Below are 24,121 nucleotides of genomic sequence, written 5' to 3'. Positions count from 1 at the left end.
TCCTTCTCTGTGCAGCACCGGCTCTCTCTCCCTCTCTAGTGTCCCTGTGAGAGCCTCGGTGAAGACTTGGTCCCCCCCACCCGAGACAGCCCCCTCCGGGAAACCCTTCACCCAAAGGGACCCGCCGAGCCAGACGATGCCTGTCGACCTGGGGCAGGCCCTGGCCCTGCTGCCGCAGCTGGCGAAGGCCGAGGACTCCCCGTTCTGCGGACCGGACGCTGCCCCTCGAGGGGAGCTCTGTAACCCTGAGACCGCCCGCCAGCTCTTCAGGCAGTTTCGTTACCAGGTGACGTCTGGGCCCCACGAGACCCTGAGACAGCTTCGGAAGCTCTGTTTCCAGTGGCTGCAGCCAGAGGTTCACACGAAGGAGCAGATCCTGGAGATCCTCATGCTGGAGCAGTTCCTGACCATCCTGCCCGGGGAGATCCAGACGTGGGTGCGGACCCAGTGTCCGGGCAGCGGCGAGGAGGCGGTGACCCTCGTGGAGAGCTTGAAGGGAGACCCCCAGAGACTGTGGCGGTGGGTAAGCAGAGGGGGTAATCCGCCAGCGAGGCACAGGGCTCCCTTGGGGTCTCACGAGGCGTCTTGTCTTTTTTTCTGACTCTCGGCATGTGTGGTTTTCCACACTAACAACCAGTTCTCCAACTTTCTTTTCTTTTCTTTTCTTTAATGTTTTATTTATTTTTGAGAGAGAGAGAGAGAGAGACAGAGTGTGAGCAGGGGAGGGGCAGAGAGAAAGGGAGACACAGAGTCCGAAGCAGGTTCCAGGCTCTGAGCTGTCAGCACAGAGCCCAACGCGGGGCTGGAACCCACGAGCCGTGAAATCATGGCTTGAGCCGAAGTCGGATGCTTAACCGACTGAGCCACCCAGGCACCCCTATTCTCCAACTTTCTGATACCGGCCCGGTGTCTTACAAGTCAGTTCAAACCTGACACTAACATTCTGGGGTTGGCAGACCCGGGGGGATAAGGGTCAGTCTGACGAGAATGCTCTTATCTTGGACACCAGTCACAGGTCACACAGGCCAACTGTCCTTAAGACCGACTGGCTGTATATTTGCTGGTTCCCACAACGCCCTCCTCAGGTTGGACAGGGAATGACTCACGGAACTCGCGAAAGCACGACTTACACTTGCTGGTTTATGATAAGGAGCGTGATTCAGGAGCAGCAGCAGGAGGCCATGGGGATGGCGTGGGGCTTCCGTGGCCTCTCCCGGCATGCCGTGCGCCCGGTACTTCTGCGTGTTCACCAGCTTAGAGGCTCCCCGGACCCCATCATTTGGGGAGCTTGATGGAGGCTTCGTTACTTAGGCATGAGAGATTAGTCATTGGCCATTGGTGACCGAAAATCTCCGGCCCCTCTCCCTTCCTCAGAGGTTGAGGGTTGGGGCTGTGAGGTCAATCCTCTGATCACCCGGTAGGCATCTCTGATGACCAGCCTCCGTCCTGAAGCTCTCTGGGGGCCCACCAAGCGTCCCCTGCTTAGCCTCAACTCAGGCGTGATTGAAAGGGGCTCATCATGAATAACAGAATTGCTCCTGTCACTCCCTTCCTTTAGGGCAATTCCAAGGGTTTTAGCAACTCTGTGCCAGGAACCTGGGACAGAGACGAAATCCGTGTTTCTTATTATATCGCCCCAGTGTCTCCCCTAATTCTAAGGCTCCCTGGGACTCTGACCATTACAAACAGAGGCCAAAGCCTCTTGTCTCTGTCCATCTTTATTTTTTTTTTTTAATTAATTTTTTTTTTCAACGTTTATTTATTTTTGGGACAGAGAGAGACAGAGCATGAACGGGGGAGGGGCAGAGAGAGAGGGAGACACAGAATCGGAAACAGGCTCCAGGCTCTGAGCCATCAGCCCAGAGCCCGACGCGGGGCTCGAACTCACGGACCACGAGATCGTGACCTGGCTGAAGTCGGACGCTTAACCGACTGCGCCACCCAGGCGCCCCGTCTCTGTCCATCTTTAGACTCAAGTGTCCGGGAAGTTGTACAAAGGATACCTGAGTTTTCACTGGTGGAGACTATCCAGTAGAAACACATTGTCAACGAACTTTCCCTTTATTTTTTCTTAATTTTTTTTAATGTTTATTTATTTTTGAGAGCGAGAGAGACAGACAGAGTGCAAGCAGGGGAGGAGCAGAGAAACAGGGAGACACAGAATCCAAAGCAGGCTCCAGGCTCCGAGGCATCAGCACAGAGCCCGATGCGGGGCTCGAACTCACAGACTGTGAGATCATGACCTGAGCTGAAGTCGGAGGCTTAGCCGACTGAGCCACCCAGGCGCCCCTCCATGGCGTGCCTTGAAGACCTCCCACGCCTGATTCAGGCGTCGCTTTCGGCCTCCCCTCAGGTCGTTTTCCTCACAGCTTCCTGCTGGTCTAGACGGAAAAGCTCCTGTGCCTCTTTCCCTGTTCCATGTCCCCGAGGACCGCCCTGTGGTCTGTTATGGAGCATTAGCTGTGTTTCTTTCAGAACCCCTCATTCTGGATCCTTCAGTAACTAATTCTGTGTGGTCTCTAGATCAGCATCCAAGTTCTGGGACAAGAAATCCTATCGGAGACGACGGACTCCGCAAGCTGCCGCGTGGGGGGAGCGGGGCGCCATCTTGAAATGGCGTCTCAGGAGCTGGGACCTCGGGCCTCCCCGTCCAGGCCCGGGGAGCCGCCGAGCCGTGCTGTGAAAGAGGAGTCTGACATGGAGCAAGAATTAGGTGAGGGGCGCTTCCTCGCGGTGGCATGTGGTGAGTTCTCGGGGAAATCTGGGGGCCGTGGTTAGTGGGCCTAAGACCGAGTGGAAAATGATATGCTGCTCGGATCAGGGTATCTCTGGAAAGTCTGGAAACGGAGTGGACTTAACTGAATCCCTCTGAGGGGGAGCTCTGGTCCGTGAATCTCCTCTATGGCTGGGCCAGACCACGTGAATTTTGGTTCTGAGGAAGGAGGAGGAAACTGTGGACCAGACTGTTGGGAAGGTTGGAGCGAGCTGGGGCTGGTTGGCGAGGGAGGGACGGGCATCACTTCTGACGTGTACCGACCGATTGCGTCGGTGCCCTCCGGGGAGTGGTTTGCGACGACATCTAGAGCCTTCCAACTTTCTGTGCCTCGCTTCAGCGCTGGCCGCTGCCGCCCTGGACGAAAGGCTCGTCGGAGACCAGGACTTCACAGCCTCCGTGCTCCAAACAGCACCTCAGGTGAGCCGGCTCCCCTGCTTGTCTCCCCCCCGCCGGGGCTCCAGCGGGAGCGTGGAAAGGGGACGTGCTGCCAGAAGGAGAGAGGACGGCTAGCGAGGGCAACAACAGGCACGTGGAATGAAGCCCGAGTCCCAGTATTTCTCTTGAGGCAGAAGGCTGGGTGATCGTCACCTTGATAACGGAATCTGGCCCCGTTCTTCCTGGAGGAAGTGGCTGTGAAGCTTCCCTCTTGTTTGTCCTGCTCCTGCTCTTGGGGTCGTGCAGAGAAAAGACTCTATTTCCTGGTCTCGGCCTCCCCCACGGAGTCAGTTTGAGAGTTTGAATGGTTACGGGTCACGTGGGCCAGGCGACCTCCCCCAGCTTTAGGGAGGTGTAGTGGACAAACAGTAAACCGCACATGTTTCAAGCATATGGTTTGGTAAGTTTCTTGACACCTATACACACGTGTGAAACCATGTCACAATCAGGTTGATAAACATCCCTGTTATGCCCACGGTTTCCTTTTGCCCTTTGTGACCCCTCCCACCTGCCCCCCACGACCCCCAGTGCTGAGATCCCAAGGCTGCCACTGAGCTGCTTTCTGTCACCATACGTTAGCTTGCATTTTCTAGAATTGGGTGTGAAATGGAGTCATGTCATCTGTACTCTTAACTTCGTTCTTCTGCGTGTAATATATTTTTCTTGCTTCTTTTGATATTTTCTCAGTGGTTTTTAACAGTTTGACTACGATGGATGGCCTAGGACTCATTTTCTTCGTGTGGGGTTCTTGGATCTGTGGGTTTATAGTTTTCATCAAATTTGGAAAATCTTGACCAGTATCTCTTCGACCATCTTCTGTCTCCCTTCCTTCTCCACTTCTTTGTGGATTTTGAGAATAACCCCCATGTGGTCTCTGTGTGAGGATAACGTGTGTATGTTCATTAGAGCTCTCCAGGTTGTCCCAGAGCTTTATTGATGCTTTGTGTCTCTATTAAAAAAAAAATCTCTGTTTCATTTTGGATACTCCCTGTTCATGTGTCTTCCAAGTTCAATAATCTTCTCTTCTGCTGTGTCTGATCTGTTGTTAATCCCATCCAGTGTATTTTTCATCTCAAATGTCTTTTTCATCTCTAGAAGTTTGAATTGGGGCTTCATTATATTTTTCACATCTGTACTTAACATGTTCTGTTGTTCCTACATTTTCTTGACTGTACGGAATATGGCTATAATGTCTGTTTAAAAAAAGTTTTTTTTAACGTTTTATTTATTTTTGAGAGAGACAGAGACAGAGTGTGAGTGGGGGAGGGGCAGAGAGAGAGGGAGTCACAGAATCTGAAGCAGGCTCCAGGCTCCAGGCTCCAGGCTGTCAGCACAGAGCCCGATGCGGGGCTCGAACTCACGAACCGTGAGATCACGACCTGAGCCGAAGTCGGACACTTAACCGACTGAGCCACCCAGGCACCCCTGTGATGTCTATTTTAATGTTCTTGTCTGCTAATCTATCACCTGTGTCATTTCTGAGTCAGTTTTGATGGATTGATTTATCTCATTGTGAGGTGTTTTCCTGCTACTTACCATGCCCAGCAACCTTTGATTGGATGTCAGACGTGAATTTTACTTTGTTGGGTGCCGAGTATTTTGGCATTCCTATAAAAGTTCTTTTTTTTTTTTTTAATGTTTGTTTATTTTATTTTTACTAAAATTTTTTTTAATGTTTATTTTTGAGAGAGACAGACAGAGTGTGAGCAGGGAAGGGGCAGAGCGAAAGGGAGACACAAAATCTGAAGCAGGCTCCAGGCTCTAAGCTGTCAACACAGAGCCTGTTGCAGGGCTCAGACCCACAAACTGTGAGATCATGACCTGGGTCAAAGTTGGACCCTCAACCAACTGAACCATCCAGGCGCACCCCTTTTTATTTTTTAAAATATTTATTTATTGATTTTTGAGCGCAAGAGAGAGCAAGCATGTGCACGAGTGAGGGAGGGGCAGAGAGAGGGGGAGAGAGAGTCCCAAGCAGGCTCCACGCAATCAGCACAGATCCAGATTTGGGCCTCGAACTCATGAACTGTAAGATCATGACCTGAGCCAAATCAAGAGTTGGACACTTAACTGACTGAGTCACCCAGGTGCCCCATTTATTTATTTTGAAAGAGAGTGCATGAGCAGAGGAGAGGGGCAGAGGGAGACAGAATCCCAAACAGGTTCTGTACTATCAGCGTGGAGCTTGACTTGGGGCTCGAACCCACGAACCGTGAGATCATGACCTGAGCCGAGTCAAGAGTTGGATGCTTAACCAACTGAAGCACCCAGGCCCCCCTGTAAATGTTCTAGAGCTTTGCTCTGGGATGTGACTGAGTTGCTTGGACGTAGCTTTATGGCACCAGAGAAGTCTTTAGTCTGGGCTAATGTCTCCCACCACCGAGGCAAGACCCTTCTGTGTATCGTACCTGATGCTGCTTGATGTGTGAGGTTTTCCACTCTGGCTGGAAGGAAGTACCTACCGCCAGCTCTGTTTGCTCTGCTTCTCCTGGAGGCTCCTTCCCAGACCCGAGGGGGACCCCCTGGAGATCTCCGGAGCCTTCTCTCCGTTCAGCTCCCCACTCTGGTCTGCTGCCCTGCTGACTCTGGCTGCCTTCGCCTTCCCAGACTCTGAGCAACTTCCGCCAACTCTAGGGGGAGGGGGCCGCCTGACTCAGCCTGGCCCCCCTGCCTGTGCTTCCGGGCTGTTGTCTCCAGGTGGTGCGTTCGGCCAGTGCAGGGCTCACCTGATTTGTCTCCTCACTTTCAGGGAGCTCTGCTCTGCTCCGCCTGACAGGCGGTGTCCCCAAACCGTTGTTTCCTATATTTTGTCTCCTTTTCCAGTTGTTTCAGGAGGGAAAGTAAATCTGGTCTCTGTTACTGTATCCAAAACAACTTGGGGAACAGGTTTATTTTGAGTATGTAGTTCACAACTCTGAAAAGTTGCATTTGATAAAAATAAAGTTTTTCTGGGGGCACCTTGGTGGCTCAGTCGGTTAAGTGTCTGACTTTGGCTCAGGTCATGATCTCGCGGTTTCACGGGTGCTGTGCCTGGAGCCCTCTGTGCCGACAGCTCGGAGCCTGGAGCCTGCTTTGGATTCTGTCCCCATCTCTAACCGCCCCTCCCCTAATCACACTGTCTGTCTCTCTCTCAAATTTTAAATAAAGATTAAAAAAAATTAAAAAAACACTACAAAATTATTTAAAAAATAAAGTTTTTCTGGAACCCGTACGCCTTGATCAAAGCGTTGTTTCAAACCTTCGGGGAACTCTGTGGTTCTCTAGAGAAGGTAAGGGCAGGGAGGCCAGTAGGTGGTGGTGATGTGCTGCCCAAGCCCAGTGGGAGCTTCAGATTTCCAGGCTCAGGGATGTAGAAACCAGAATACAAACTTCACAGTTCACCCTGGGAGAGGGATAGGAGGGGGACAGACCTTTTTAGTGACTCAGGAGTACCTGTCTTCCCACTTTCAAGGTACCTAGAAACCAAATCGTTAGGTTTTGTACTGCAAAAGATTTGGGTATTCTGTGAAATATTTCAAGCAGACGTGAGGATTACTGTTGCTTCTGTAGTAAGTACAGAGTGTTCCTATGAGAGGTCTGTACAATTTATGAACATCTTTTAGCTGGTAGAATTAAGCATTAACAAAACATTACGTAGCAACATTGACCGTGACTTGTTCTGGATAGCTCGAATCAAATGACTAAAAAAAATGTTCACTGGCATGAGCCATGCCTCTGTCTGTGTGCATTTCCCTGTATTTAGCAGATAACTGATTAACAGCCCCTCGATCCAGACAAACAAAAGTCATTCTTAACCGCTTCCAGCATCCCTGCTCCCAACTATAACAAGGGCCATGTGCACCTCCAGAAGGGGCTTGATACTTAGTGGACGCTTTGTTACGTGCAGGGGATCTCGCAATAGATGTAATCACTCCCTCGAATCTCCTTTATAGGTTAGGAGCCTCGTGAATAATGCCAGAATAATGAGGTAGCATCCCCACGCAGTTTCATCGTTAGAAACCAGGAGTGAGTTAGAGCCTCACGCAGACTCGGGGATGCTTTTACTCACATTCCTGCATCTTCAGATTTCGGGAGAGGAACACAGTGCAGGGGGACCTGTGTGCGGGTCAGCTGTGGCAGCGTCTCACAAACCCACAAGGTGGCGCTGTCTCCACACAAAATCAAGGGTAGTTTTGCATCAGATTCCATAGTTTTGCATCAGATTCACGTGAAGCGTGAGGGGTCCCCTATTCAGCAGTGTTTGCTCAAACCTGTTCTTCTCCGGAGGTTGTGAAGGTAGCTTCATTCACAGATTAACACAATAAGCTCACAGTTCTACGAGCTCCTTTCAAAACTGAACATTTTATTTTATCTTTTAAAGGTTATTTATTTTGAGAGAGAGAGAGCGCACGGGGCACGGGCATAGAGAGAGGGAGAGAGAGAGAACCCCAAACAGGCTCCGCTCTGTCAGCATGGAGTCCGATGTGGGGCTCGATCTCACGAACCGTGAGATCCTGACCTGAGCCGAAATCAGGAGTTGGACGCTCAACTGACTGAGCCACCCAGGCGCCCCCATAGTAGAAAATTTTGAATTAAAATTAAAATAAAAAATGTGGTTATAGTTAATGCTTAAGTATATCGTGAAATACGTTTAAGTCACTTTTTGCATTTTTATCCTAAAAAAAATCCAACCCCGTGTTTTCTTTTTAAAATTTTTGCTTAGTATCTGCTAATTGCAGACTTTTGGGTAAATCATGCTTTTTCAGACCTTTCTGCTTCCCTTTGATATGCTGTTAGGCAGACTTGACCTAGGACTGAGAATGGCTTCCCTGAGCATACCTCGTGCCCTGAGAATATCTCATTTTCTTATTCGCCCTCCTCACGTTTGCTCCCTGTAGCCTGGCTATTCATAATAGTGGGTGGTTATCAACTTTGGGGTTCCTGAAAGAGTACAGCATCCCTTCATTTTCTCTGCAAACCCTGGTGAGCGTGGGAGACCGGGTGTCCCGTAGGCCGCACATAGAATAACACTACTGCAGGCGTGATTTCCGAGGAGTTATTTGCCGAGGGCTTTATTTCCCCCAGACAGCGTGCACCAAGAGCCTGCTCTGTCCTGGGCATCGTCTCGGGGCCTGACAAAGTACACACTGGAGCTCACGTGCTAACGGGGGCAGCTCTTAGCCAAACACCTGTGTGCGTGCATCTCTGAACACCTACGTGTTCGCTAGGCCGGTGAATGCCAGGACTGAAAACTAGAGCGTGCTGTGAAGACAGGGGATGCCTGCGTTATTTCTGTCAGTCAGGGTGTGAGTGTTATCCCACCACCAAGTGAGAACAGAGGCTCAGAAAGGTGGTGTCTCTTGCTGAGGGTCACGCAGGTAGAAGTGGCAGGGCCGGCGGGACTCAAACACCCGGCCCGGTTGAGTCGCACAGGTAGAGTTTACAGCCGGGACCGGGCTGTTGATCACTCCGCTGTCCAGACTGGGTCTCCAGCGCTCCGCTTCTGGGCGGGGAGATGGGGATTTGAATCCACAGACGTGGACTCCAGCTGGGCAGCGTTGCCAGGCTTGAGGCTCTAGCCTCCAGTTTCACAGGAGAAGAAGGGCATGTTTTGGGGGACAATTGAGGCACACCTTGCTCCAGAGAACCCATCGATTTTCCACTGAGTGGGAGGAAAACCAGTCTAACGTTAGGCTGTAAACTCAGAACTGTTGGGGAGGCTCCACGTGTGCACGGAGGCCGCCCTCCGTCTCTGGTCTGAATCCACTGATCTGTTTCAGAGAGACTAGGATGCCTCCGACTTCCTTGTGGGCACTTCCCACCTTTTTGCTGACTCGCGTGTGGTTTTCTAACAAATTCCCTTTTAATTCCTTTTCCCTCTTGAATTTCCAGAGTTTTAAAACATTTTTTTAATGTTTCTTTTTGAGAGAGACAGACAGAGTGAGAACAGGGGCGGGGCAGAGAGAGGGAGACACAATCCGAGGCAGGCTCCAGGCCCCGAGCTGTCAGCACAGAGCCCGACGCGGGGCTCGAACCCACGAAACGCGAGATCATGATCTGAGCCGAACTCACACGCTTAACCGACTGAGCCCCCCAGGTGCCCCATGAATTTCCAGATTTTAATGAAATATTGGGAGTATCAGACTCCGACTGTTCAAAGGCCTCTATTATAAGCATTGAGTTAAAAAAAATAAGGGGTGCTTGAGGGCTCAGTGGGTGAAGCATCCAACTTTTTTTTTTTTAATCTTTATTTTTGACAGAGAGAGAGAGAGTGAACAGCAGAGGGACAAAGAGAGGGAGACCGAGGATCCAAAGCGGGCTCCACACTGACAGCAGAGAGCCCAATGTGGGGCTCGAACTCATGAACTGCAAGACCGTGACCTGAGCTGAAGTCAGTTTCTTAACTGAGTCAGCCACCCAGGCTCCCCCAGCATCCAACTCGTGATCTCAGCTCAGGTCGTGATCTCACAATTGGTGAGATCGAGCCCCTCATCGGGCTCCACGCTGACAGTGTAGAGTCTGTTTGGGATTCTCTCTCTCCCTCTCCCTCTGCTTCTCCTGTGTTTCTCTCTCTCTCTCTCTCAAAATAAATATTTTAAAAAAGAAAGAAAGACAGAAGGACAGGGTAGAAGAAGCTTTTGCCTTCTCTCTGTGTTCTTGACTCTTAAGTATGTGCAACTGAAAAGCCAGCACTTAAAATCTAGATGTATTCTAACCAGGGCAAGAAATACTGACGTGGAGACTGTCGTTTTCCCCTTGGCCTCTTCCCTTGAACTACCTCCTGTGATTCCTTAGATCATCTGATGGCCAGGCGGCGAGCGCATAGGCCTGTTTTCCTCCACTTTCCTACAGGGGAGGGAAGGCTGGGTTCAGAAACCTGCGTTGGAGTCATGTCATCGCATGTTTTCTAGGAGCCGTGGAGGCACCTGGAGTCCGTCCAGAAGGAGCAGTACTGGGATCTCATGCTGGAGACCTATGGGAAGATGGTCTCCGGAGGTGAGGGTGTGGGCCAGTCCGGTGGGAGCAGACGTTAAACATTTTCTGTGTCCGTTAGAGAGAGCTGCTTCCATGGAAGTTCTTCGGGGGAAGGGGGCACTGGGGACATGGCTGGGAACTGGGGATAGCAGGGTCTGTGTGCCCGGAACTGTCACGGCTGCATTATGCGTGGTTACTCCTTAAATGTACGAGGTTGGGGATGGTGTTCCCGTGTGAAGGATGACGAGAGTGAGCCTCAGCTCCTGTCACGTTCCTCGTGAGTGCGGAGTTAACGATGGAACTCGGTGTGTCTGAGTCCCTGCTCTGTGCCACTAAGCCCCACTGGGCCAAGAAGCAGTGGCTCGCCCAAAGAGCCTTGGTGTGCAGGCGGGCCCTTCCGGTCACCTTGTGACCCTCACCATACATCCTGGTCACGTCATGAGTACTGGTGTCTGAGAAGCTCCCAGTAGCCTTCTAAGAGAAGGTCTTTTAAGTGGTCCCCAGATCCTTCCTATTTCCTCTTCACACTCAGGTTGTGCCTTTGACAGACCCAGACTGGTCCCTAGTTCTCCCCATTCACCTGGGCTTCATGTCGTCCCTCTGTGTACCAGGCATTTCCAGTTCCAAGCCTGATCCGACTGGTTCAACGGAGTATGGGGAAGAGCCTGCCGGGCGGCACCCTCACCTTAGTGAGAAGATCCCAAGGCCCACCTGCCTAGGTGAGTGGTCGTTCACTGGGGCTGAGCCCCTCCTGACCTCCTGTCGTTAAATCGGAGGGGCGTACAAGGACCTGAGGTCTGTGACATCGTCTGTAACTAGCCACGATCTGGTCAGTCCAGTGTGAGTCCCGAGGTTGGGTCTCCTCATCTCTGGTGCACGGGCTGCTGGAACATACATACGTAATCGTGGAACAGAGACCACACATCGGACCCGCTGCCTTCGGGCTTGTCTGCCGTGACTGCTTGCCTCCTCAGAGCAAGTTAAGGTTAGTACAGACTGATACCAACACAGATAGAATTCCTTTCTAGAAAGGTTATGGAACAGCAGTAGGCAATCACTCTTCCTGACTCTCTTGGTTTTCGTAATTGTTGCAGTGAAGTGAAGACTGAATAAGACAAACTGACAGAAAAACACATTTAACTAATCTCCAGGCACCTGACTTCCTCGAAACAGCAGCAACAACAAACACTTCCTGTAAATCACGTATTCTAAGACAGGAGGCGGGGAAATATGTGAACTTCTTCTGTGGTCATGCAGCCATCACCCTTTGTTTCCTGCACTCTGTTTAAAACGTTGCGGGTGTAACGCCTCACTTCTGCACGTACCCGCACCCCTGCCCCCCCCCAACATACACTTCGCCATGTACAGAAGATCCCAGAACTGTGGAGGAAGAAAAGGACCAGGGATGAGAAGTGTATGGAAAGTGATCCTTTCCAGTGGGATCCAACTATTTCCCTTTGCCAACTAACACACTAAGAGACAGCAAGCTTCATGTGAAATGTACGATTTTAATTTTAACCAATATGTTTATCCTAATACTGTTCTCACAAGGATTCCTTTGGAGCAGGGTTTCTCAAACTGCATTTCCTGACCAATCAGTGTAGTGTGAAATCATGTTGTGGGTTGTATCCAGCATTTAAAAAAAATGCAGTGATAAGATTGAATGGAGAATATCAGAAAATATCAGGGTTGGGTAATATTTTAGGAAATTTTTGCTCTAAGCATGTGTGTATGTTCCATATTTCAGTATAAACATACTTCTTTTTTTTAATTTAAAAATCCTTGTTAATGTTTATTTTTGAGAGGCAGAGAGAGAGAGAGAGAGAGAGAGAGACAGAGCACAAGTTGGGGAGGGGCAGAGAGAGAGGGAGACACAGACTCAGAAACAGGCTCCAGGTTCTGAGCTGTCAGTACAGAGCCCGGTGTGGGGCTCAAACCCACAAACTGTGACTCATGACCTGAGCCGAAGTTGGATACTTAACTGACTGAGCCACCCAGGCGCCCCAATATAAACATATTTCTTTTTTTTTTTAATTTTTAAAAATGTTTTATTATTTATTTTTGAGACACAGAGAGACAGGGCATGAACAGGGGAGGGGCGGAGAGAGAGGGAGACACAGAATCCGAAGCAAGCTCCAGTCTCTGAGCTGTCAGCACAGAGCCTGACGTGGGGCTCGAACTCACGGACCATGAGATCATGACCTGAGCTGAAGTTGGATGTTTAACTGACTGAGCCACCCAGGCGCCCCTAAACATATTTCTTACTGTTGGTAGCAGACCAAAAAGTTTGAAAATACTCGAGAGTGTTGTTGCAGTACGATTTTTGTTTTAATAGATATTTTTTAGAGCAGTTTCAGATCATAGCAAAGTTGAGTGGAAGGTACAAGGGATTTCCCATATGCGTCCATGTAGTGATACATGGTTCACCTATCTCCACTCATTCTTTTTTTTTTTTTTTTTTCCCCTCCTTCATTCTGCCTGGTGACATGGTTGCATTAGCTTTTAACTTGAATGAGACTATGGGGAGTCTACACAGCCAGCCGGCCCTCGTAGGGCTAAGACATGGCAATGTCTGCTCTTGACAGAGAGGAAATGTGGGAAGAGAGACCAGGGAAGTGGCCATGGGCAGGGCAGACTGGAAGGGCATGCTGGGAGCAGGGGGAACCCTGTGGAAAGTTGATGCAGGAGTCCAGCTGTGCAGGGGTGAGCCCTGGACTAGTGTGGAAACAATTACCAGGATCAGAAAGGACTCAAAGACCCAAAAGCAGCCAGTTCGCCAGATCTGGGCTCACACCAAGGGGCAGAAGTCTCAGGAGAGAGCGTGCATGCTGTGTGTTTGACCATACGGAAGAATAGTGCGTGGTTAAAGCAGGCCAGCAGGGAAATACACCTCAAAAAGCCACGTCCTCATCTCTGATAAAAACCCCAAGGGGTTTAAAAAAAAAATTATTTGGGAAAAGGATTCTTAAGTAGTTATCTGTAATACTGCAAAGTTACTACAGAGTCTTGAAAGAAGAATGGTTCCTCGACATTAGATCTGTAAACATTACGAGTCTCTTTTAGTCTGGCTGGCCCAGTTGGTCAAGCACGCAACCCGATCTCTCAGGGTCATGAGTTCGAGCCCCATGTGGGGCGTGGAGCCTATTTAAAAAAAAAAAAGTCTGTCATTTTAGAAAGGTAAAATCAGTAAAATGATGGGATATGGATATAGAAGTAGACACACAGACCAGCAGAACACAAAAGGGAGCGTTGGAAGAGAGGCTCATCAGGCAAGAATTTAAAAAATTTTTTTTTAATGTTTATTTTTGACAGAGACAGAGCATGAGCGGGGGAGGGGCAGAGAGAGAGGGAGACACGGAATCCAAAGCAGGCTTCAGGCTCCGAGCTGTCAGCACAGAGCCCGACACGGGGCTCGAACGCACAGACCGCGAGATCATGACCTGAGCCGAAGTCGGAAGCTCAACCGACTGAGCCACCCAGGCGCCCCTGGGCAAGAATTTGATGTGAGACAGAGGAAGAGGCCACACGGGTCTGTGGATGAGGTGTTCTTCCGTGAACAGCATTCTTTGGGAAGAGGCATCGGTTTAAATGTGATGAATGTCATACACCAAAATAAGTTGGAAATAGATGAAAAAGATAAAATAGGAACATAATAATAAGGAAGGAAACCGGTGACTGTTTGACTCACTGTCTGGGCGGGGAAGGTTTTATCAGTATAAAAGCCATGGAGGAAAACCATTAGGGAAAAGATGAATAGACTTGAGTACACTGGGGCGCCTGGGTGGCTCAGTCGGTTGAGCGTCCGACTTCACCTCGGGTCATGGTCTCACAGTTCATGGGTTCGAGCCCCGCGTCGGGCTCTGTGCTGTGACAGCTCGGAGCTTGGAGCCTGCTTCAGATTCTGTGCCTCCCTCTCTCTCTGCCCCAGTTGTACTTGTGCTCTGTCTCTCTCAAAAATAAATAAATGTTAGAAAAAAAAATAGACTTGAGTATACTTAAAATTAAGAAAAGCCCCACAACTTACACATATACATAAATGGCCACAAACAAAATTCAGGTATTGGTGAAAAACATTGTTCATGAAAATGACAGATAAATGATTATCTTTCTTTCCTTTCTTTTTCTTTCTCTTTCTTTCTTTCTTTCTTTCTTTCTTTCTTTCTTTCTTTCTTTCTTTCTTTCTGTATATTTTTGAGAGAGAGAGTGCAAGTAGGGGAGGGGCAGAGAGAGTCAGGGGACAGAGGATCTGAGTCGGGCTCCATGCTGACAGCAGAGAGCCCTACGCAGGGCTCCAGCTCACAGACTGCGAGATTGTGATCCGAGCTGAAGTCAGACGCTCAATAGACTGAGCCACCCAGGCACCCCTCAATGATTATTTTTCTTAACATGGTGAGAGTTAATGCAGGATAATAAGGAAAAAAAAATGACTTTCTCAATGAAAGAATGGGCAGCAGTCTTTACGAAACGTAGCTCTTAAATGTGAAAAAATTCATCCTTTAATAACAAAGGTGTTAAAATTTATAACAGTGAGAAACTATGTTTTCATTGGTTTCAAAGGCCAATATTTAAAAAAAAAAATTTTTTTTTTTTAAACATTTATTTCTGAGAGACAGACAGCAGGGGAAGGGCAGAGAGAGAGAGGGAGACAGAATCCGAAGCAGGTTCCAGGCTCCGAGCTGTCAGCACAGAGCTTGACATGGGGCTCGAACCCATGAACCATGGGATCATGACCTGAGCCAAAGTCGGATGCTTAACCAACTGAGCCACCCAGGCGCCCCTCAGAGAAGGCCAATATTTTAGAAATATTCAGTACTTAAGTCCCGAACACTGTCCTTTGCTTAGCCCAGCTGGTCATACTGGGGGGTGGCACAGCCCTGGAGATTGATTCGCCAGCCAGTGTCAGGAGCCTCAGTATCAATGTTTGCACCTGCTGACATGGTAATAACCCTGCAGGGAACCCAAAATGGTCAGAAATGTGGGCAAAGATGTATGAAGAAAAAGCACAGCGTTATTTATAGTAGCAAACCCACAACAAATAGCTTTGGTGTCCAGAGTAGTAAAATCCTTCAGTAAATCATGTGTTTGCTATTATGTGTTCATGGTGACATCTCTCCAATAGATCATTATTCAGCTTTCAAATGATATTCATAACGGCTCCTTTAAAGAGACGAGAAAGTACCTTTGTCACTTTAAAGACCAGAGAAAGTGCCTTTGTCATCTGAGAGGGGTGTGTCCTAAGACTTTGTGAATTAAGTCAGATCTAACTCTTTAGCAGATTCCTGGGGCTCTAGCAGATAATTTGAAGGCACTGATGCAGAAAAGAGAAAGGTGAATAGCTTCCTTAGGTCTACAGAAATAACGTATAAAAGTTGGAAAACATATTCTACCACCAGAATAAAAATCTTTACTATACGTATCATTTAGTGGTAGCAACCAAAAACTTAAGGTATGAGCAAAAGAAAATTAAAAAAAAAAATTTTTTTTTTAACGTTTATTTTTGAGAGAGACAGAGACAGAGTGTGAGCAGGGGCAGGGCAGAGAGAAAGGGAGACAGAATCGGGAACAGGCTCCAGGCTCCAAGCTGTCAGCACAGACCCCAACACGGGGCTCGAACTCACAAACCGTGAGTCCTCCCCACCCTGCCCCCCAAAAAAGCACACATACATACACAGGTAAAGACTAAACAAAGACCAGAAGGAAATACATAATCATGGTTGCTACCTCTGGATGGTGTGATTGAGGTCGATTTGCTTTTCTTCTTTATGTTTTTCTCTCCAAATTGCTTTTAGTGCTTTAGATGTAATCAGATAAAAACAAATCGTTTTGCAAAGTAACGCCCTTACATAATACACTTGTTTTTCCTGGGCCTTAAGAAATGCACGCCGCTCGTTTATGGGGGGCAGGGGCGGTCAGCAGAGCCCTCTGTGCGCTCCGTCTGCCCTGTGAGGTTCTCGGCTCTGGAGCTGGACACTGAGCCCGGACCCCAGCACGAGTGCAGTGAGTGTCCGGTCGCCCAGGCCGGATGGTGTCTTCCTTCCTCACTCACTGACGCCTTCTTGATAAGGAGAATTCATGTTTTCCGAGGACCTTTTCCTTGACGTAGGGGTTAGAAAACAGGGCACAGCATTGATGGAACGATTTCAAATCTTCTTTCTTCTTCCAGGAGACAGGCAAGAGAATGACAAAGAGAACCTGAATTTGGAAAATTGCAGGGGCCAGGAGCCTTCCGACGTCTCCTGCCACGCCTCAGGGGAGGCGCCTTCCCAGGCCTCCTTGAGCAGCCTCTTCGGTGAGGATGCACCGAGATGCTTTGGAGAAGTGGACAGTCGCCCCGAGGCCCCGGGAGACCTGCAGGGTGAGGGGCCGGTGGGCCAGCTCTCTCCTCAAGAGAGGAATTCTGGGAAACAGCATGTGGCCAGTCCCCGTCCAGAAGAACTGTCCCTGCTGTGGCTAGAGGAGAAGAGAGACGCCTCCCCGAAGGGGCAGCCGAGGGCCCCCATGGCCCAAAAACTCCCCACCTGCAGGGAGTGTGGGAAAAGCTTTTACAGGAATTCTCAGCTTGTTTTTCACCAGAGAACTCACACTGGAGAGACATACTTCCAGTGCCCCACCTGCAAAAAAGCCTTTCTGCGGAGTTCAGACTTTGTGAAGCACCAGAGAATCCACACGGGGGAGAAGCCCTGTAAATGTGGCCACTGTGGCAAAGGCTTCAGCGACTTCTCGGGACTGCGTCACCACGAGAAGATCCACACGGGAGAGAAGCCCTACAAATGTCCCATCTGCGAGAAGAGTTTTATTCAGAGGTCAAACTTTAACAGGCATCAGAGAGTGCACACGGGAGAGAAACCGTACAAGTGTCCCCGCTGCGGGAAGAGTTTCAGCTGGAGCTCGAGCCTTGATAAACATCAAAGATCCCACTTAGGAAAGAAGCCCTTTCAGTAGCCAAGCTCCCTGAGCCCATTTCTATCTCTGGGCCATTTAAAAATACTTCCTTCCATCTGGAGACATCGCGTCTCTTAAAGGCCAGCCCTGTTCTCTCTGTTATTTTATGGATTCGAGAGGAGAGTCACCAGGGCACGGCTTTGGACTGGGAGGACACGTTGGCCTCTGGGTTGGATTTCGTGTGGGTTTCATTTCTTGCCTCTGCGTCGGGAGAAAGAGTGGTCTTTCTCCGTCAGCTCGTCTCTTGCGGTGGATCCCTTGGGGAAAAAGGTTCACTTGGAGATCCTGTTCTACAAGTGCCGTCTGGGGAGAGCTCAGCTGGATTGGCTGCATGGCAGCTCATGGCGGCTCATGGGAAGGGCCTGGGATCAGCGGTTTAGGAGGGGGGTTTGGGAGCAGGCCTTCTGTCACAGGAAGGGCAGCAGAGAGGGCCAGTGAGCTCACGTGTGTTCCTTGCCACACGGGTGCAAAATTAACCTCAAGTGTCTCTCGTTCTAAATAAACTTCTTAGAGTTACCCCGTATCTTTCTTTGTGTCTGAAGTGTCCCCTGTGTTCTAAGCGTAACTCAAGGTGCATTTTCTCATGGAATCACCCTGAACGGTAGTTGAGCACCTGACCATCCCGTACAGACTTACCAGGTGTATCCGTCAGCGGAAGAGCGACAGGAAATCGCTAACCTGGTGCCCAGGTGTGAGAGCTGGGTTAGCACTGGGCATTCTTTGTCTCTTCTGAGATCATCTCCCGCTTGCTCACCTGCCTCAACCTGCCCCTCTTTCTCCTGGCTATCAATTTTCCAGAGTGTTCTGTGCTTTAAAATTACCTTTATTACCCCATTTTGTCAGTAGATATTAGGAAGAAGTCATTAGTAGTGATGTAATGTCTGTTCTGTCTAGGGGTGTGACACATACATCTAACCTGCCCACTTGTCCCCTCTTCGAAGTCACACGCCCCCCCCCCCCCCCCCCCCCAGTGTCCTGCTCTCATAGTGTGGGAGTTTCACCTTCCTTCCTTCTTCATCCTCCTCTTGCCTGCTCCGAGTTTACTGCTGCTGGTGAGGACCAGGAAGGAGGGCAGTGATCTGTAGGCATGAACCGGCAGATAGAAACTCAAGTTGGATTTCTTGGATTCCTGAGGGATTTTTAACCCCCCTTGTAGCATGAAGGTGAGGGGGAAGGCCCCTCATTAGGAAGTGCAGGAACCACAGGGCAGAAAGCAGGAAAATCATGGAGGAACCAGCGTTCGATTTTGTATTCGGTACAGCAGAGATTTGTAGGGTGGTGGGATTTTATGTTTCAGGTTTTTTTTTTAATGTTTATTTTTGAGAGAGATTAACCAGCCGTCCAGGGCAACTTGGATGCCAGCTCAAGTTTAAGGGCCCCTGTTGTAAATCCTAATTCATCAAGGATATGTGGGCGGGGGTGGGGGGGGGCAGTAATGATTCCAGAAGGAATACTGGGCCCTCCTGGACTCTTCTTAGCAAACCTTCCTATAAGAGCTCTTTAAAACAGTGGAGCTCTTTGGGATTCCAGCGAAAATGTGGCAGAGTAAAATCTAGAAAACTTTTAGGCTAAAAAGCTGCAGGCACAGGGTTTTTTCATGGGTCCCTCTGAAATGATCTGATGGATGATAGAGATACTGGGAAACAACCTATCTCATTCACGGTTGTGTTCTCAGCACATGGTAAGTGTTTAATGCATGTGTGAGTTAATAAGGGATACATGTCCTATGTATACTTCCTCTGTCCTTTAGATCACTGATTGGCAAAATGTGGCCCAGCATCTGTTTTTGTAAATATGGTTTTATTGGAGCCCAGCCACACCCATTTATCTATGTTCTGGGTTGAGTCACTGCAGCAGAGAAAAATGCCTTGCAAAGCATAGACCATTTACCGAGTGGCCCTTTCTAGAAGAAATTTGGCGATCCCTGATCCAGAGTAACTGGTCACAATGCAGCCTCTGACCCTGGGGCGATGCTGACAGCTGCTCGTCTATGGAGTAGCTGGGAGCGGAGCACTGGGTACTGTGCCGTGTAACTACATCAGGGCTCAGGTGTTTGTGGTTCGTTTCTCTTGGTCTCTCCAGGATCATTTATGACTCTGCCTGCTCACAAAGCTGGGACCAGACACAGTCGAAGAATAAATCACTTTATTAGGAACGGTGCAGTGTTGTGAAATGCTTCCCCTGCTCGTTCCTGGACCCGAATTCGTCCAGCTGTCGCCGCAATTGTAGGCACATCTCTCCGGGTTCCCTACAAGAATTCTACAGAATTGTGAGTACATGTGATTTCTTTTTTTTTTTTTTTTTTAACGTTTGTTTATCTTTGAGAGCGAGAGACAGAGACAGGACGAGCAGGGGAGGAGCAGAGAGAGGGAGAGACAGACTCCGAAGCAGACTCCGGGCTTTGAACTGTCAGCAGGGCTCGAACTCACAAACCGCATGATCATGACCTGAGCCGAAGTCAGATACTTAACCGACTGAGCCAGCCAGGTGCCCCAAGTACATGTGATTTCTTATCTATGCGTCTGTGTCACCCCTCCCCGCCTTGTCCCTCTGGGCAGCTTCCAGCCCAGCCTTGTGTTCTCAGTGGCTAAATCTGGAGAAGCAAAGCGACTCCAGCAAGAACCCACTTAGATGCCTTCTCCTTGGTCTTCAGGTTGAAAGTCCACACATAGGTGGGTCCCCGCTGGCAAGTCTTGTACACGGGACAAGGATAGACACTGCGGCTGTCCTGTTTATCTGCAGGAATGGCCTTGATGAACATCACAGGCATGGGGGGTGTCAGGTCCTTCAGCTTCGCCTCCGTAATGACCCCTGCCTGGGGACAAGAGCGTGAAAGGAGCCACCTTAGATCAGACACAGAGTGCAGCCAGCCAGCCAGCCTCCTGTCAGAAGGCCCAGCAGCTGAGACACTGGGAAGGCCCGGCTGCCTTATGAACTGTTAACCCACGATGGGACGGCAGCTGAGATGCGGGAAACCGATTTCTGCTGTTGTCTAGCCTAAATCACTTTCTGAAGGAGAGTTCTAGAAGTTGTTATGTATCATATACAGATTAATCCCTTTGTGACTTGAGCCTCTATTTTTATTTCCTCATCCATTCACTTCATAAGCATATCGAATGCAACTATTTGCCAGATGGTCATCATGGAAGGTGCTAGGGCTTTGAAAGACAAGGAAAACACAGTTCGTGCCAGCAAATGTTTTAGATTTTAAGGGTTCGGTTATGTCTTTTTCAGCTTCATATGGGGCCTCCTCCACCCTCTAGAGCATTTTGACTTCTTGAGCGGAGCTGTGTTCTATCTTTACTCATGTGATAGGGACCTAACTTCTGGAGCTTTCTAGTTGGGGCCTCTGTGGTTTTCTGAGATGAATCAATAGAGTGATGTGGGGCTGTTTATTTTTATTTACTATTATTTTTTTTCCTAGTCCTGAGAAATGTTCTGAGGACCAAAAGCATTCCTGTATCAAATAAGCTTGGGAAAAGGTGCTTACCATACACTGAAGACAGGAAGTCCTAGCAGTAAAGAAAAGGGGTGAACTTTATTTAACCTGGTGCTTCCCAAACTTATTTGACCACGGGACTCTTTTCTTTTCAATCTATTTATTTCCTATGGCACTAGTGTTTTATGGAACTTAACTGTGGGAAATGTTGATACAGAGCGATTCACAGATACCTCGCAGTTGCCCTGGTGACTTTGGTCCCCTTCTACTATGGATAGAGCTTGGCTCATTTTCCATGAAATGTTTTATTTTTAAATTTTTTTTAATGTTTACTATTTTTGAGAGAGAGAGTCAGACAGAGAGAGAGACAGAGAGCAAGCAGGGGAGGGGCAGAGAGAGAGGGAGACACAGAGTCTGAAGCAGGCTCCAGGCTCTGAGCCATTAGCACAGAGCTTAACGCAGGGCTCGAACTCACAGACCTTGAGATCATGACCTGAGCTGAAGTTGGATGCTTAACCGACTGAGCCACCCAGGGGCCCCTCCATGAAATGCATTTAAAGGGGAGGATGTGCCTTTTCAGTTCTGTTAGAGGCTGGTATGAGGCATGATGAGTAACAGATCTTAGGGAAACAGCAGGCACTCCCTTAACGTCAACAACTGAGTGTTTATGGCAGGGAGTGGGAGAAGGGGTAGAACCTTTCTTTTTTCCTCACGTACCTCAGAACCAACCCTTTTAAAATGTACAAGTCAGTGTTTTTTAATGTACAATCATCACTTTGTAATTCCAGAACATTTTCATCATCCCTCCCCCCCCCAAGAAACTAACCATGGGCAGCCACCATGAGTAGTGGGGTATTGGTGCCTCCAGTGATTATGGTTGAATTCTCTATATGAATGGCATATTTGTTTCCATCTCTTAACTTTTAACCTGTTTGTGTCTTTGAATCTAAAGTGTATCTCGTGTAGACAGCGTATACTTGTATCATTAAAAAAAATCCATTCTGCCATTCTCTGCCTTTTGATTGTAGTGTCTAACTTATTTATATTTAATGTAATTACTGATAAGGTAAGGTTTACATCTGCCATTTGACTCTTTGTTTTCTATGTCTCGGATCTTTATTGTTCCTTGGTTTCTCCATTGCTGCCTTCTTTTGTGTTAAATAGATCTATTTCAGTGTACCATTTTAATTCCCTTGTTATTTCTTTTACTATATATAAAAAATTATTTTCTTAGTGATTTCTCTAGGGATTACAATGAACTTCAGTGTATAAACATCAACTTCAATGAATACCAACTTAATTTCAGTAGTAGACAAAACTTTATTCCTCTATATGTTCCTTTCCTTCCCCTTCCTCTGCTTAAGACCTTGTGCTGTTTTCATGATACAAATTACATCTTCCTGCTTATCAGATTTAGAGTTATTGCTTCCTGCAATTGTCCGTTAAATCAGGAAGGAAATAAAAGTTACAAACAAAAATCCATTTATATTTTCTTATATATTTACAGACATAATTACCTTTGCTGGTGTTCTGTTTCTTCATGTGGACTTGAGTTACTGTCTTGTAACTCATTTCATTCTGAAGGACTCCCTTAAGTATTTCTTTTTTTTTTTTTTATTCAAAAAAATTTTTTTTATTTGAGAGAGACAGAGTAAGCAGGGGAGAGGGGCAGAGGGAGAGAGAGAGCATCTTAAGCAGGCTCAACACTCATTGCGGAGCCTGATGTGGGGCTTGATCCCATGATCATGAGATCATGACCTGAGCCGAAATCAAAAGTCGGACCCTTTAACCAACTGAGCCACCCAGGCGCCCCTCTCTTAAGTATTTCTTATAGGTCTGGTCTGCTAGTGGTGAATTCTCTCTCTTTAAACTTGGGAATGTCTTAATTTCTCCTTCATTTTTGAAAGATAGTGTTACTGGGTATGGAATTTTTGGCTGACAGTCTTTCTGTCAGCACTATGACTTCCATTCTACTGTCTTCTGACCTTCATGGTTTCTTAAATCATCTGTTCATCCAATGGAGGACCTCTTGGAAGTGATGGATTGCTTTCAGGGTTCTCTTTTCACCATATAGCATGTCTGCGTATGGATTTCTAAGTTTATCCTATTTAGATTTTGTTGAGATTCCTGGATGTGTAGATTAATCTTTTTTTTTTTTTCTAATCAAATCTGGAAAGTGGCCGTTATTGCTTCAAATATTCTTTCTGGCTATTTCTCTCTCTCTTCTCCTTTTGGGACTGCTACTATGTAGATGTTTGTATGCTTGAGTATTCCTCAGGTTTCTAAACTGTTCATTTATTTTGTTCTTTTTTTCTGCTTCTCAGCTTGGATAATCTCAAGCGATACATTTCCAAGTTTGGCGATTCTTGTCTACTCAAATCTTCTGTTGAATTCCTCTATTTAATTTTAATTTTTTTATTTAATTTTTATTTTATTTTTTAATGTTTATTTATTTTTGAGAGAGAAAGTACAAGTGGGAGAGGGTAGAGAGAGAGAGGGAGACACAGAATCCAAAGCAGGCTCCAGGCTCCGAGCTGTCAGCACAGAGCCCCATGTGGGGCTCGAACCCACAAAATGTGAGATCATGACCCGAGCCGAAGCCGGACACTTAACCAACGGAGCCACCCAGCCGACCCGAAAACTTGAATATTTTAAATAATACATTGTGGCAACTCCAAAACTCAGGCTCCCTCCATAGAGTTTGTTGTAGTTTGTTGAATGACCTTTCTGAACTGACTCTCTATAGTCTGTCTTTGACACCTAAGGCTCCTGAAGTAGCCTGCTTAGTTAGCTTGGTGGTTAGCACATAGTTGGACAGAGGTTTCTTAGGCGCCTAGATCCAGTGAGTCTCACAGGTTCTGCCCCAGGGCTCTGTGCATGTGTTGCGCATGCCTCCAGGGCTCAGCCAGGCAGTTGAAAACTCTGCCTTAGCCTTCACTTCCTGCTTGCACAGAGCCTCAGGGTCAGCCAGAAGTGAGCTTACAGACTTCTCAGGGCTTTCTTGAGCCTGTGCACAGCCCTGCCCATGGGCATGGCCCTCTAGGTTTCCAAGGATGAGTTGGAGGTCATCTCATTCTCCAGCTTTTCCTTTTAAGCGGTAGCCTAGTTAGCCTAGTATTTGTAGTTAGCCTAGTATTTGTTCCACTGTTTATTTTTTTAATTTTTTTTTTAATGTTTATTTCTGAGACAGAGAGAGACAGAGCACGAGTAGGGGAGGGGCAGGGGCAGAGAGAGAGGGAGACACAGAATCTGAAACAGGCTCCAGGCTCTGAGCTGTCAGCACAGAGCCTGATGCGGGGCTCGAACTCACGAACCGTGAGATCATGAACCTGAGCGGAAGTCGGACGCTCAACCTACTGAGCCACCCAGGCGCCCCCTGCTCCACTGTTATCTACTACCTCAGGCAAGCTGGAGGTTAAATAGTTGTCTTTGTTTTCAGTACATGCCTTCAGGGGGGAAAGGCTGTTGCCCTGGGTGAGCTCCAACTCTGGTCAAGTAAAGCAGACATGTAAGTGGGGTCTTCCTGGAAACTGCCACATAGGGAAAATAATGACCGTTTTCTGGGAATGGGTCTT

General features: G+C 48.2%; 2 protein-coding genes across 4 annotated transcripts in view; one reads left to right on the top strand and one right to left on the bottom strand.

Annotated features, from left to right (window-relative positions):
* ZNF18 (zinc finger protein 18) overlaps positions 1–19,150 on the top strand; it is a 30,354-nt gene extending 11,204 nt beyond the window's left edge. For all 3 annotated transcript variants that reach the window (XM_027047334.2, XM_027047336.2, XM_027047333.2), the window contains exons 2-7: positions 16–523; positions 2,524–2,713; positions 3,114–3,193; positions 10,102–10,186; positions 10,777–10,884; positions 16,329–19,150. In XM_027047334.2, coding sequence (XP_026903135.1) covers positions 137–523; positions 2,524–2,713; positions 3,114–3,193; positions 10,102–10,186; positions 10,777–10,884; positions 16,329–17,107 — 1,629 coding nt within the window. In that variant the 5' untranslated portion in view covers positions 16–136 and the 3' untranslated portion in view covers positions 17,108–19,150. The remainder of the gene's footprint in view (positions 1–15; positions 524–2,523; positions 2,714–3,113; positions 3,194–10,101; positions 10,187–10,776; positions 10,885–16,328) is intronic.
* A 285-nt stretch (positions 19,151–19,435) lies between these two features.
* DNAH9 (dynein axonemal heavy chain 9) overlaps positions 19,436–24,121 on the bottom strand; it is a 334,173-nt gene continuing 329,487 nt past the window's right edge. Inside the window, exon 69 of the mRNA XM_027047332.2 lies at positions 19,436–19,922. Coding sequence (XP_026903133.2) covers positions 19,695–19,922 — 228 coding nt within the window. The 3' untranslated portion in view covers positions 19,436–19,694. The remainder of the gene's footprint in view (positions 19,923–24,121) is intronic.

The sequence above is a fragment of the Acinonyx jubatus genome, chromosome E1, assembly GCF_027475565.1.
Source record: "Acinonyx jubatus isolate Ajub_Pintada_27869175 chromosome E1, VMU_Ajub_asm_v1.0, whole genome shotgun sequence".
Lineage (NCBI taxonomy): Eukaryota > Metazoa > Chordata > Mammalia > Carnivora > Felidae > Acinonyx > Acinonyx jubatus.
Note: the sequence above shows the minus strand (reverse complement) of the source record. Positions and strands in the feature narration are given on the sequence as shown.